At 35.1% G+C, this 14493-nt stretch overlaps 1 protein-coding gene across 9 annotated transcripts in view; it reads left to right on the forward strand.

Moving 5' to 3' along the window:
- The window catches only part of CADPS2 (calcium dependent secretion activator 2), a 302854-nt gene that overhangs the window by 233414 nt on the left and 54947 nt on the right, over positions 1 to 14493 (forward strand). For all 9 annotated transcript variants that reach the window (XM_042815716.1, XM_042815717.1, XM_042815718.1 and 6 more), the window contains exons 17-18: positions 2743 to 2846; positions 6345 to 6501. In XM_042815716.1, the coding sequence (XP_042671650.1) occupies positions 2743 to 2846; positions 6345 to 6501 (261 nt within the window). The remainder of the gene's footprint in view (positions 1 to 2742; positions 2847 to 6344; positions 6502 to 14493) is intronic.

The following is a 14493-nucleotide window of genomic DNA, read 5'->3' on the forward strand; positions in this document are numbered from 1 at the left end:
TTGGGCATTCCTGCCATGCAACATCATTTAGAAATTTGTTATGTATACCTGAGAAGGAAACTGAGGTTTCCTTGACCTCTTCTCTACACACTGATCCTATTGAAAAATTACTCCTGACATTAGTCCCATAATAAATCCTTGCAATTTCTGGCTTGATTAACTCGTGATGACTGATTTATTTTTATGCCAACATCGTCTTCGACCATAAATAGGTCTTCTCCTTTCACAGTGTTTATCAATCCGATGCTCGTGTGGGAGCATTCCTGATCCCCTCTCTCTTCTGTCATTCAGTTAGACTTCTTATGCATGTAAAACAAAACAAGGAACCAACAAACCAAAAAGTTGCCATTCCCACTTCTCCTTTCAATGCCATTTCTAATTGAAATTCGTAATTTCGGCTCAGATGATTTTTGTATTTCCCCAGTGCTTGCTCAATGACATTAATACTTCAGTGAGACCATATTTCTTTCCTCATGATCTTATCATAGGGATAGTTCAGGATAATCTTAACATTAGCTAGTAAATCTCTGATCTTTCCAGCTATCTCTGATGATAATGATGTCTGTTCAGTAATCAGTTCTAGGTTATATTGAGCTTATGCCAGGTGTAACAAGTAAGCCTACTCCAAAACAACAATGGAAAATCAGATTTGATATAATTATTAGAATTATTTTCTAATTTAGAGAAAGCCTTTTTAGGATATAGTTTTTTTAATAATGTAAAGCTTGCTTAATGTCATTACAAATTGATACAATTATAAAAGCAATTATTTTGCTTACTTAGTGGTAAGATCTATGACAGGCTGATCCTTAAAAAAATGAGTTGTTTATACTGAAATCAGATTTGCCACTCTGTATTATTATCAGTGGTTTCTTCCTAAAACTCATTAACATCAATGGTACAGATACCGATGTATCAGCCATATGAATCGTTTTTGCCATGTTTGCAAGGAGAGGAAAACAGTGACCACTATAAACAGCAGTTTCTGTCTTACATGAAACACATAAACAAGTTTAAGACTGAATCCAGTAGTGGTCTGTATGTTGTAACCTGGTAATGGCTGAAGCAATCCTTTCTGAACTCACTGAAGGTTATATTCATCTAAACTGTTCTAGAGTATCAAATTTGTGAATTCAATGCAATATTAATGACCTTGATGTTGACACAGTGAATGTAGTTTTGTGTCCTGGTATGTGCCTTGTGCTTAGTCCACATTTATAACTCTTTAGTTAGATTATGGGTTTGGAAATCTTACTATATGAATAGGTCTGCTTTTATGGAGTATTTCAGTGAGCTTTGAAGTTTGTTTTTAGATACTTCAGTAACTAAACTGTTCAGTTTGTTGTTGGCATTAGGATAATTTGCTGTTATAGTCACCTTTAAGTGTATGTTTGCTGGAGATTCTAATCCAGTGTTTCTGGATTTACATTAAAGCTCCATCTCATGAAGATACTGTGCATCAGTGTGTTAGCCTTGAAGAATTGGACAAGGTCGCCTGCCTTTCGGATGTCTGAAAAGTTGTTTTGACTTGCCAGAAAGTGTATAAATATGCTTAGTGCATACAGTTTGATTCTTACTGACAGCTAGGGGATAGTGTAAGTTTTTTAATTAATCTGATAATGTTCTAGGTCATTATGGATGCATAAAGCGGGAAGGAAAAAAATACCAGGAGAAATGTTTGCATGTAACTGTGTGTCTTTCATTACTCCTACTATATTGTGTGTCATCATTGCCATTTTATGGCTTATGGTCTGGGACAGGAAGTTTGTGAACAACCTCATGTACATAATACTGAAATTCTTTCAAGGGATAAAAAATGTGTACCTGGAACAATTACTGTCAATAATTAAGCTATGCTTGTAGAAGATTCAGTTCTTTTTCACTTGTCTCTCATGGCTATGCCTGTAATGTAGTCCTGTGACTTTTTAATTTTAAAGTGAACTGACTTAAATTGCTTTATAAGATTTTTAGTTACATTTGTTTTAGCTTTGTTGTTTGCTTTCTTTTTGAAATCTGCTGTGTAGAGTGAATGCTCCTAATGTCATTTGTAACTTTTCCATTTGTCTTTATTTTCTGTTATGAATATGTTTTTAGTAGGCTTATGTCAATTCTGTTATAACGTCTTTATTTTATTGTGCTATTTTTTATTATGATACTGAATAGATTAAATTCTGTAAGTGAACAGCACGTAGTAAGTTAGAGAAATGATTTCAATAATAGTTATTTATATAGTCATTGTTTTGCACTTTGCTTATTTTTAAATATGCCTCAAATGTAGAGTCTTAGATAAAACATATTCGAAAATTTTGACTGCTGCAAAATGCATGAATACTGAGGACTATAATGAGTCATCTGGTGAGAATGTATTGTACCAACAGTACAATAACAGAAAAGGTCTTGAGTGCCTGCTGTCTTTCTGTCTATGGCCTTGAAGAGAATTAGAACTTGTTTGTTGCAGAAGTTGTGCAACTAATACATTGGTACACCTGTTAGTTCTCACATATCAAATTAGATAATGTTTATAATGATCACTGATTCTTTTGTGAAATAAATGTTTTCTCTTTCAAGTGATTTGGGCATTCAGTAGCTTTTACATATGTTAAATGATCATTCTCAACATGTGAAATTGCTTATACTTCAGAAAATTGTAACTTCCATTCAGACAACATTTTCCCTTACTATAGAGAAACGTATTTATTTCAAACTAAAGCAATATCAGTTTGCTTTTTTGTATTCATGTAGAGGCCATGAGCCAAGCAACACCTGCTAGAAAACTGGAAGAGGTTCTTCACCTTGCAGAGCTCTGTATCGAAGTACTGCAGCAAAATGAAGAACATCATTCAGAGGTGAGGCTGTAACTGTAGAGAATGGTTTGTTCCTACATTTTTTCTGCCCTGATGTGAAGCAATTCTGTCAAGAAACATTTTAGCTTTACTCTCTGACATATGTTTAAGGCAGTTCACATTTACAGAGAAATAAGGGACTTGAAGCTTATGAAAAGTGAAGTGAAATACAACTCTACTTGAATCGCTTGAATGAACTGTAGGTATAGAAACAAAAAGTAAAGAGCATAAAATACAGAAAACATCTTTGTGCTGGAGGTTGTGAAATGGTATGGAAAACATTCATAGCCTTATGCAGTTGTTCCTTCCAACTTTTCACCTGTCACTCAAAATAGGAAGAAAATGTAGCTGAAGGTAGCATGAATCCATCGTGCTGTTTAGGTTTTGATTTCAACATTAAAATTATGGTGGGTATAATTATCACATTCCCGTTGCTTTTCTGTTGATTAGAATAGTACTGCTTTTAAACTTGCCCTTTTCAAAATGGCATTTTTAAGTAGAAAAAAAAACTGAATAATTTTGTGTTTCTTACTATCAAGTCTTTTCCTTTTTGATAAAAAAACCATAATATTTAGAAAATTTAGAATTACAGCACCTTTTATATCAAGGTACTACAAAAATAAACTTGACCAGGTACCTATAATTGTATATATTATTAACACATAATGAATAGTTTTCTAAGGTTCAGGAAATTGTTTCTAAAATGTTCTCAGAAAATCAATAAATATTTTTGAGGAAAATGCACAAAAAGATAAACATGATTTAGTATATATAGTTAAAAATATGATCATTCAAAACATCTGGTTTTATATCACACTACCAAATCTAGTTTTTAGCCTACATCTGTCATGTGTGAACTTGTTAGAGATATTTTATCTTACAATGAAGAAACAGCTGTTTCAATGATTTGAAATTAATTCCCTGGAGATCCCATTCTACACTACTGTTGCCACTGTGCTACTCTGTAATGATTACTTAATAAATATATATATATTGTTGACTTTGTCTTTTGAGACAAATTCTACATTAATGTAAGAATGTTATAATTCTATGGAAAAGAGCACAAAGGAAACAAATCAAATGATACAAGTATGATTAAACATCTCTGTTCAAAAATCACTGTTCACATTAGTAACTTGCATTCAGGGATGTATTTTCTGGAAGGGCAAATATAAATTGCATGTACCTTCAGAAAAATCAGTTCAGAAGAAGTTTTCAATCTGAATCAGTTTGAGAGAAATAAAGGGAATTTTGAGATTATATCCCCCTTCCCTGATTCATGTGACATATGTTCAATTTTACTGGAATTTATAGAACATGAAGAATTTCAGTTTTAAAATATGTATGAGAAAAAGATCACAAAAATCATACATTCCCCACTCAAAACAGAAGGTTAGGTACGGTGACTTCACATTGTAATGTTAAGTAATTGTTCAGTGCAGTGGATGAAAAGGATCAGAAATCTCTAAAATTCTCAAACTCTCTAGAAGTTTATCACATTTTGTAATACTAGATTTTTTTTTATTCACAACACTTCCAAATTTCTGGGATTTCCAAAGGGAAGAGAGGTACGTGACTCAATGATTCATTATTTTTCACCATTTAGAGCATGGAACTGTGCGTTGAATGTATAGCATGAATTGATCTGATGATTTCTGGTGTTTTGTTGCTACACTTGCGTGTCATTCTGTAATCTCAGCTCTTTGGTCTTCCTCTAATGATGTCAGTGCTATTGCTGTATAGAATGAGTGTCACCAATGGCTAATTGTCTTTAGCCTTTTCATATTATCCATAGTGACTGAAGAACAATCTTAGCTGTGGTTTTTGTTATTCTGTTCTTCTTACTTGCTGCCTACATGGTGATGAGTAGTTCTTGAGAGGGTCAGAATAATTTCTGTTTTGATTCAAGGCGTCATTTGCGAAGAGGAGGAAGATGGAAAAAGAATGTGTTGTTTTGCTCAGGTTTGGGGTTTTCTTTTTTTGCTTTGATTTTCTGACAATATTTTTGAGAAGGAATTTTGTTTGCCTAAAAGGGACACCTAATAAAGGCTATGTGTAACTTTTCTTCTATCCTTATTTCTTTGCGTTTGCTTATTTTCTAGAGTAATAATAATGCTTCCACTTAAACAGGATTTACTAATGAGAAACTTCCTCCAGTTTGAAGAAAAAACCCCACTTCAAGCTCTTGCCAAAATTTTTGAAGCCTCGTCTGCTCTTTTCACTGTGATGCCAGTGTCCTTAAGTCCTGACACTGCAGCACACCAAGTGTCCTTCAGTAATACTTCCAGCCTGCTGAGCATTTTTTTAAAACCATTTGCCACTTCATCTTTTCCGCATTTAAGCTGCAGTTATCCACCCCATATCAAAAAAGTCGGAATCCATCAGAGAGTTGAAGAGGCAAGAACATACCTGTAGAGGTTGTCTCTTATTTGATCCCCTTCCGGACTGAGCAGATCATTCTGCATGTCTGGGATGTGCATTTCAGAAATACAAGCGATGATTTCTGTGAAATTATTAGATGCTGTGGCAACTCAGCACTTGTGTAGCTTAAGCTACGCACATCCCAGATGGATAACTCAAAAATATTCATCATGATAGGAACGTTAGTTTGAAAGACACTTTCTTATCTAGCATGTGTAGGCATTTCTGATCACTGTGTTTTCTCTGAACAAAACACTCTCAGCAGTGTGTGGTATTCATCCCATTTCATAAGCTTACTTCATCTTTAACATATGGATTCCTTTGATTCAGTTTCAAACCCTAGATTTAAATGACAGTTATAAGTTACAAGAGTTACATATCAGGCGGCTTTTAATGTAAAGCTGGCTTTACTTGATGACACACTACTTTTCACAAGTTTCATCTGTAAGCTAACCTTACCTAAGAATCTTCATTTTTATCAATTTTCTAACAAGTTCTGAAGTTGCTGAAAGTTAATAGAAACATTTGTGAAATTCAGGAGAAACATTTGATGAAGGGAAACAGCATGCTTTCCTCAGGAGAAGCTGATATATTTAAGACAAAAATAGGAATTTAAAAATATTCTGTTTATTAAAAAACTCCTAGACTTTGAGGAATAATGTTTCATGTTCAGTCCATCCCTTCTGATGAGCAAATAAGAGCAAAATGTACATAGAGAAATTATTTGAAAAATAAACCAATCTGATAACATATAGTCCTTTGTTCTTTTCTTTCTCTTGGCAAAAGGAGTTGCAGGATTTATAGTCCTTTTCCAATGGAGTTCTTGGCAAGTCTTGTAGTAGGAAAGGTTGCTTTTGATTCTTTGTTTTCTAATCTCATTCTGACTCTGTTGTCTTTCCCAGCATAATCTATTTGCTTTCTTATATTATTGATGCAAAGACTTCCAAAATATTTTCACATTTTTCACAAGGCCATTTTATCCCTTCTGAATAAGACAGAGGTGAAGTGAAATATCCAAATGTATTATACAGTACATCTTTTTGCTTTACGACTTGTAATTGTATTTTGTCGCATTTGCAGGCATTCTCTTGGTGGCCAGAATTATTGGCTGAACATGCAGAGAAGTTTTTGTCTCTTTATTCTGTTGATATGGATTCGGCACTTGAAGCACAGCCACAGGACTCCTGGGACAGCTTCCCACTTTTCCAGCTGCTGAATAACTCCCTCAGAAATGATAGTAAGATCTTCAGGTTTTTGCTTATTGTGTGCATTTTCTTCCTATTTGCACCATTTATTCTGGGTTATTCATCACAACCAATTGCTTGGTTTTAAATCAATGATGTACAAGCAGCGTAATATGTATTTAATTCTTCCTTCTAAGCTTTCATAAAAACTACTTTCAGACCAGTTTCTATGTTGTAAAACTTTTGTAGGCATATCACAAATGGGGTTAGATATACACAGGAGGACAGTGTTATTTTCACTTTGTTCATTGTTGTGTCATGATTTAAGCTGGTGATCAAGACTTCTTACCTTGCTTTAATTTGCCTTCAAAGAGCAAATCTTTGTTTTTGTAAAAGCTTAGGAATGTTTTGTGTGCAAGTAATTTTAGTAGCAGAATTAAGGAAATGATCAATGAAACCCAAGAAAATTGAATAGATACTATTTTAGAAACATCAAATTGCACTTTATTTTACAGAAAAAAAGTCCTAACATTTTAGGGTGCCATAAAGAAAAAATATATTTTATATATGTATTTATATACATACAAATAATATATATTTGTGTTCATCTATATGTGTATTCACATTCAATGTGTATTGTTTAAAAATGACAAAATTACCTGTTGGGTTTTCTTTACTGTTTTGGAGATACAAATAGAAATTCAATTATTGAAGTTATTCTGAATTTTGAATCTTTTATTATTGTAAATACAAGCAATCAATTTTAACTTTCCCTGGCAAATCTATTTCACTCTGTAGAAGTTCCATAGCTTTCAATAATTTTAGCTCCACCTATGGAAACAGCGTGACAGAAGGAAAATAGCATTCAGGAGCTTTTCTCCAAGGTGACAGGTTTCAATCTTTGTTGTTTATTGTTGTATATTGTTACCCTTAGCTGCCAAGTCTTCACTGAAATATCTAGGTCACCTCAGTTTAGTCCCTGTTGGCCCCAGCAACATACCATGAAATGGAACAAGTAGCAAAGGTTCACTGTAACAGTAGATGACTGCTTTCATGAAGGGAAACGGGCAGGGCTACTGAACTAAAGCTGAACATCAGACTGGATTGTTGAGGGTCACTGTTACTGCAACACATTGGATGTGGTCTGGGCAGAGTAAGAGAACTTTAGCATCCAGTCTTAGATGTATGTTGTCATGAAATACCTCTCCTTACTCTGGCAGATCATAACGTGTCATGCCATATTCCAGATTATTTCCTTTTTTGGCACATTGTCCTAGTGAAAGAAAATTACAGATTCTTGGGAATTGTTGATCTGGGTACTTTTTTTGGACAAACTATGCAAAATTTCTCTGCTAATGGCCAATTTATGCTTGATTTAGAAAGCTGCTCAGGAGTGTGCAGGAATCAATTCAATTTTCATAAAAGGGTCAGGCACACATTAGTTTACATGGTTGTCTGATTCTCTGCATAAGATCTAAAATCCTCATTCAATATCTGAAGCCTTTACCCAGGGTACAGTGGGAATTAGACATTTAGGGGAAAAAAAAAAAAGAAGTGCATTAATGGGGAAAGAGCCATTAGGAACTAGTAAGCACAAGCAACCATTTCTGGACTATTACCAAGTTCTGAAGTTGAAACTCATAAGGTGAACTACATCAAAGAGAAAGATATGTCCTGTACTCAAAGATTCCCTCAAACTAAGGGCCTACAAAGCTGCAAATTCATCTCTCCTCTGTTGGCATAATGTCTCTTCCAGTGTTTTCAGCATCTTCATTTAGCTTCATAGGTGTTGGTATTGGATGCTATTCCAGTCATTCCTAGTTTCTGGCTAATAAACTGGTTTCAACTGAAAGGTTCTAGATTCTCCTGGAGTACAAAGTCCGAAGAAAAACTAGATGTTGTGAGGTCTAATAGTTTATTCGTTTCTTAATAGTTTCTGACTTCTTATAGTTTCTTAATCCATGGGTTTGAGATAGCATTCTGGATCTGAGCAATTGAGATTTTTCTACTGATTTTTCTTTCCTTAAAAGATTACACAGATAATAATGCTAAATGATTCAGTCAGCCTTGGGGAAGACATTTTATAGAAAATCAAGTAAATATTTTTTCATGTCAAAGCAATTATTAGCAAGATTTTAAAACCTTAGCTGAAACGATTGCTATCTAAAATGTCACACCTGTATACCAATTTCAGTAATTCCCTAGAGGTAATAGATATAGTAAATGACAGTTTCTGGTGAGTGGAAACCATCTGGAAAATTAGACTCTCTTTTTTTTTCCATGTAACTATTGGAAAGCAACCGTGGAAATTAGTCACCTTTTAATCAGTGGGTATGTCAGCAAGTGGCAACTGACCATTCTACCAAGAACTGATTCCCAAGTGAAACATAACCACAGTGCTTATTCTTTAATTAACAGCCTTTTCACCTTGCAAGTACATTAAAGCCACTAGAAATAGCTCCCCATGCTTATATAATCAATTTTACAGTCTTTCAAAGTGAAATAAATAATTCTGGCTGTACTCTAAGTGAAAACCTTTTCCTGGAAACTATCACCTTCATAAAGATAGATTTAGAAAAAATCTAAAAAGGGAAAAACTGGAATGTGGCCTCATGAGGATAAAAAGGCTAGTGCTAATAATTAACAAGGAGAGTGAAGTGGAGTAAATTAGCCATAATAGAGCCCACAGTGACTGGCAAAGTCACCTCTCATTATCAAAAAACTCATTAGGAAATGAAGAGGTGGAAATCCCACTGGGTTATTCTCACTCTTCGGCTATATCAGAGATTACTTTTCAGATTTCTTTCAAATGAAGAACTGTTAGGTCACCATATTGTATATTAGGTTAATCTTCAGTGAAATTTGGAGAACGGGCACCTGCGTGTTATTCTATCTCTAGCTCAAGAGCTTTAAATGAGCTCAAAATATTCAGTGCAGGAGTTAGTTTTCATGCAAACCTGACATGAGCAAACTCCTAACAATAAAGAAACGCTCTAACATTTACAGCATTAAAGTGAAATTTCATTGCATGGTTATTTTTATAACTGTGTCACTAAAATACAGTATTAGAAATAGTGTGCGATAATAAAAATACATAGACTTTACCACTGAAATATATCAGTTGTTTAAGTAGAATAAAAAACATTGTATATAATTGAAGCCAAGTGATTAAAATACAGCATTCATTTGACATTAAGGAAAGAAAAAAAAAAAAAAAAAAGAATCATAGAACCATATTTCCCATTAAGTAAGTTTTCTTGCATTAAAAGGAGAGGGAAGTCCTGATTCAAGCTTGCTTCACATTTCTATTATGAAGGATTCCACTCTGAGTCACTTGAAGCTTTTCCACCTTTTCTGGCCACAGAAATTAAGAAGCTTGTTCTGCGTTCATTATTGATTGTCATGTTGCTCTAAGTCTAACCAATGAAGTCTGACTTTTTTAAATGGATCAAGGAATATGATCTTCCTATCCTTTAAAATGCTGCAGCTTTTCTGAGAGGAGCTGTCAAGCAACAAAGAGGGATAACAAAGTGACATGTACTGTAGAGATGGATAATAGATTGTAGATAAATTTGTTGTGAATTTTCAAAATCTGAATGTTTGCAAAAAATGCTGTAGCTACTTCTATAATATAAATGTTTGTGATCTCCAAAGTTTCAATTGTTGATACTCAGTTGTGCCTGACTGTGTAAAGCTTTGCAGATGGTACAGACTTAGCTGTACCCAATATCTCTCTATGATAACAGAATTATTTTTTCCAGAATTTCATAGAATTTCATGGAAGAAATCCATGATTGTCTCAGAACTATATGTCCCGGGACTTTTTTTCAGTAATGTAGATGTTACTTTTTCTCCACTGAGGCTATTAATTATATTATGAAAGGGACTGCTTTCAGAGGATTATTTAGATTCTGTGTTTAATTATTCATATTAATCACTTTTTTTAGTGCTTCAAGAAAATATCTCAGTTTCTCTTGATTAACATAATCAGAGATATCTTTTACTGGCACATGCACAATTCCATCAAGTGTTTTTATATTTAGCTAATGTTATAGGTATCTTAACTGTATATTTCAGTGTTCTGCTCCTTTTCTTTCCAAGTTCTGTTTCCATTCTAATGAATTTTACCTGCATCATTTACTGTTATCATAGACTGTACTGTTGCTCAGCAATATTGCATTAGTGCTTTGTGATGAACACTGGCAAAAATCAAACAAAACTAGAAGTATTTTAAAGTTAACTCATAACCTCTCTTTCACTGAGTATCACTAGTGAAATACCTGCGTACCTGCTCTAAGTCAGCTAGGGCACATCTGTCTGATAAAGCTGACTTTGAAAAAGCTGCATGTTGAAATTTAGGGTCTTGAAAACTATTGCCATTATCTTGGCTAATAATTTAAAACTGGAGCTCTTTGATATGTTTTTTTTTTTTCATTTTCCAGTATTGCTGTTAATAGCAGCAGTGTGGCAAATGTCAGTAAACTCAGCATCCTCTTCTTGCTTGGTTACAGGCTGTGTACCACTTTTGTACTAGAAATTAAATATACCATCACAGCTCCCATCTTAAACTGTACTGTGTAAATAGAGAACAATTTAGATTTAAGGTATTCAGGGCAAGCCCAAAAAGATCCTTCTCTCGTCAAACTCTACATTTTTTCATTAATTGTAATGAGACTCTTTTCTAAAAAAGAGACCTAGGATTTTTGCTCAGTCCTGTTAGGAGATGTTTTGAAATGATAACCTACCTTCAGTTTTGGGCTGCAGTTTTGTAAATACTGACAGCTAACTGAGACCATAAAACTGCTTACTAGAATATCCTTTCTGGCTGAATGATAGTTTTAGGAACAAAATGTAATAATAAATAAATCTGCAATAAGCCATTTGTGTCCCTTTGTCTAGTAAAGATGAAATTCTTTGCAGTTTCATTGCTGATATTCTGGGGTGGGAGGGGGAGGGTGAAAATTTTGCTCCTCAAGTAAGTTTACAGCTTACTTCCACATAGCTTGTCTCTAAAATGCATTTCTAAAGTATGTCTCATATGGCAAAATGCGTAGCATTTAGAATATAAGCTGAGACACTCTCAATTTTTGCTAGAATTCAAATAACTGATTAACAAGTGCTCTGTGGAGGCAGAACGAACTATAAACAATAAGCAGATTGAAATATCAACTTCTTTCAGTGGATTGGATGATTTTCAACTGCTACAGATAGAATATGGAGCCCCAAGGAAACCTTCTTCTTGAAATTTACTCTTTTTAAATTGGATTTTAAAATACATCAGGAAAGCCAAGTGGTGCCTTCCTGAGAGTCATATAAAGAGGGGTGATAGCAGATTCTTCCAAAGTGCTGATTTTGCCACTGGTGCAGAGACCCGTGATAACATGTTTCATTCTTCCCTTACCTTTGATTCTGGAGAAGCTCTTGAGGACAACTTGCCACACTGGCTCTAGAATAACTCCCAAAACTGCATGGATAAAATGAAAACAAGTCCCAAAGTTTCTAATGTATGTAAGAACCACAGATTATTTTCCACTGTTAGAAGAGGAACCTTATTCCAGAGCTGTGTTGTTACACTGTGCTTTCCACCTCTGATCTTTTCATGTCATGTTTTAGCATTTTTCAACTATGTAACAGTTGAATAACTTTCAACTCCAGTATTTCTAGTACTTCTTACTGGGAGATGTTTCTGTTCCCACAATCCTTTTCCCCTTAATATTGTACACACATTACCTTGCCCTGGCACAGAGTTTCATTTTGTTGTTGTTTGTGTGAACATGAGATGGTTCACATGAAGAGCACGTGGGGCATCTATATTGACAAGATGACAGAGAATTAAGCTATGTAGCTTTGAAGAGAAGTGGTAGTTGAGGGTTTTGAAGTGTGGCATTACCTCAAGGATCTCTTGTTTCCCATCTGCTTAGATGCACAGGTGGTACCTGTTGGCAAGATCAATTCTAATCACAGGGTGGAGTGCCATGAGTTTGCTGGTAATACTCATCTTCGTCACTCACTCCTGGGCTCTGAGTTCTTTCCCTCCCCTACTGTAATCCTTGAAATCTCCATATGGGTAAATCAAATCTGTCACATCCTCAACTCTGGGAAAACAGAATGCTCACAGAGTTGTTCATCCAAGATAGCACTTGCATGTGTGTGCCCACATACAGAGCGATCTGCTTGGAGTGCAGTCAGATTAAGCATCTTGGCGTCTGTTTAGGTAGTTTCATTTCCCTGCAAAGATTGATGTCAGGATGTTAGAAAATGATTCAGCTTTCTAAGTTGAACAGCTTTTATTGCTTGTGACTTCTTTAAATTTCATTCTGACTTCTGAATAACAAGAGCTGCGCTCCTGCCCATGAGGCTCTATTACTGTAATTCCCCAAGCAGATCTTGCAGCAGAGCATTTCTGCGGTGTGTTCAGAAAACAGTGAGCTACAGGCTCATCCTCTCAGGTAACTGTGATTGCCTGATTAATGCCCATCCTTAAATGATTCGCTGAAAAGCAGCAATATTGACTTAATTGACACTATTGTGTTCTTGTTGTTGTTTTTAAGCTCAAAGTAGCCTTAAAAAATCAACCTTGTATGTACCTTGATACCTGCCACCTTTTGTTTCTCAAAGGCAATGTTCATCAGCTGTTTACTGTGAAACACTTGATGTGTGGGCAAGCTTCCACATCTTTGTGTTAATATCCAAATCCTTCTCAGTTGTTGCTATTGCTGGGTACAGATGCTGCATTTTTAAGATATATAAATACAAGGGAAAAACAACACAGCTTTGAAAGCCTGATATGCAATTAATTATGCCAGAACTAGCTAGATAACAAGTACTTCTGTGAGCAGTGTAAATAATGGAGCATGTTTGTAATGGGCTGATAGGTGTTCTCCAGGGTGGATTCTCAGGGGTTCAGTAAGAGACAAGCCTATGCTGCTGCCTTTTTCTCTGCAGAAACCCTAACAATCTCTGTCTGTTACCTAGCTGCCTGTTTTCATGAGGCTTGATATAATGGAGATCTCTACCCTTGTTTCCATATAACACTGAAATTAGCTATAAGTATTAAAATTCTTAGGAAGAGAGAAGCAGGTGGACAAATGAAAGAATGACGATCTCATCAATCTTCTCTCCTTAGGAAAAAGTGATTGATACATAATTTCCCAATTCTGCAAGAATGTTATAAAGAAAATAGTATCCAGAAATAAAGGTGTTTCCCTGCAGTGCAAGTAAAAATAAGAAAATAAAACTTGAAGACACACTTTCTCCATAGTCTTCATCTCCCTAGATTCTGTCTGTGGTAAACATTAATCATAAAGAGGAAACAAAGGAGTTTTGTAAATTACAGATACTATTTTTGCATGTCACACATGGAGTTACAGTAGTGAACTAGAACAAGAGGAGTTTATATCTTCGTGAAATGGATTCCAGGGTTTTGAGCCACATGATCTAGCCTTTTACTCTTAGGAAGAAGAGGCCTCCTCAAAATGCAACTGAGGTACCCATCCATGTCAAATGAGAAGTTTGGAGGCAGAGATAAGTAAGAGGAGAAACCCAGAAGCCATACAGGGAAAGACGCAAATGCTTTCCCTAGAGACGGTAGCTGCTACCAGTGCCTTTCCATCTGAAGTGTTTGGTTGCTTAAGATATAAAGGGTGAGTGAACTCAAGCCTGAAGCACACTGAGCTGAAGAGAAAGCTGAAGCTGAATGCACAAGAGAATGTAAAACACGTAACAGTAAGAGAAAGCAAAATCATGAAAATTTCTCATTGTGACTCAGCTTGCCTACATGACACATGGGAATATCATTACAGATCGTAGTAATAGTACTAGATTAGTGGGTGAATACAGACATCCAAAACATGAAACCAATATAGTCCCTTGGTGGGGCAGACTGTAGTTACAGTGAAGATGAGACTTTACTAAAGAACATTGTAAGGACTATCAGAACAAATAGTAGTGATGGCAAACTTATTTTTAAATTTTGAGTATCTTCAGTTTACATTGTCTGCATAGTTTTTCATGCAGTAAATCCCATCTGTGGAGCAGATAATTTT

The sequence above is a fragment of the Centrocercus urophasianus genome, unplaced genomic scaffold, assembly GCF_019232065.1.
Source record: "Centrocercus urophasianus isolate 14NV4802_14NV808 unplaced genomic scaffold, USGS_Curo_1.0 seq_15, whole genome shotgun sequence".
Taxonomy (NCBI): Eukaryota; Metazoa; Chordata; class Aves; order Galliformes; family Phasianidae; genus Centrocercus; species Centrocercus urophasianus.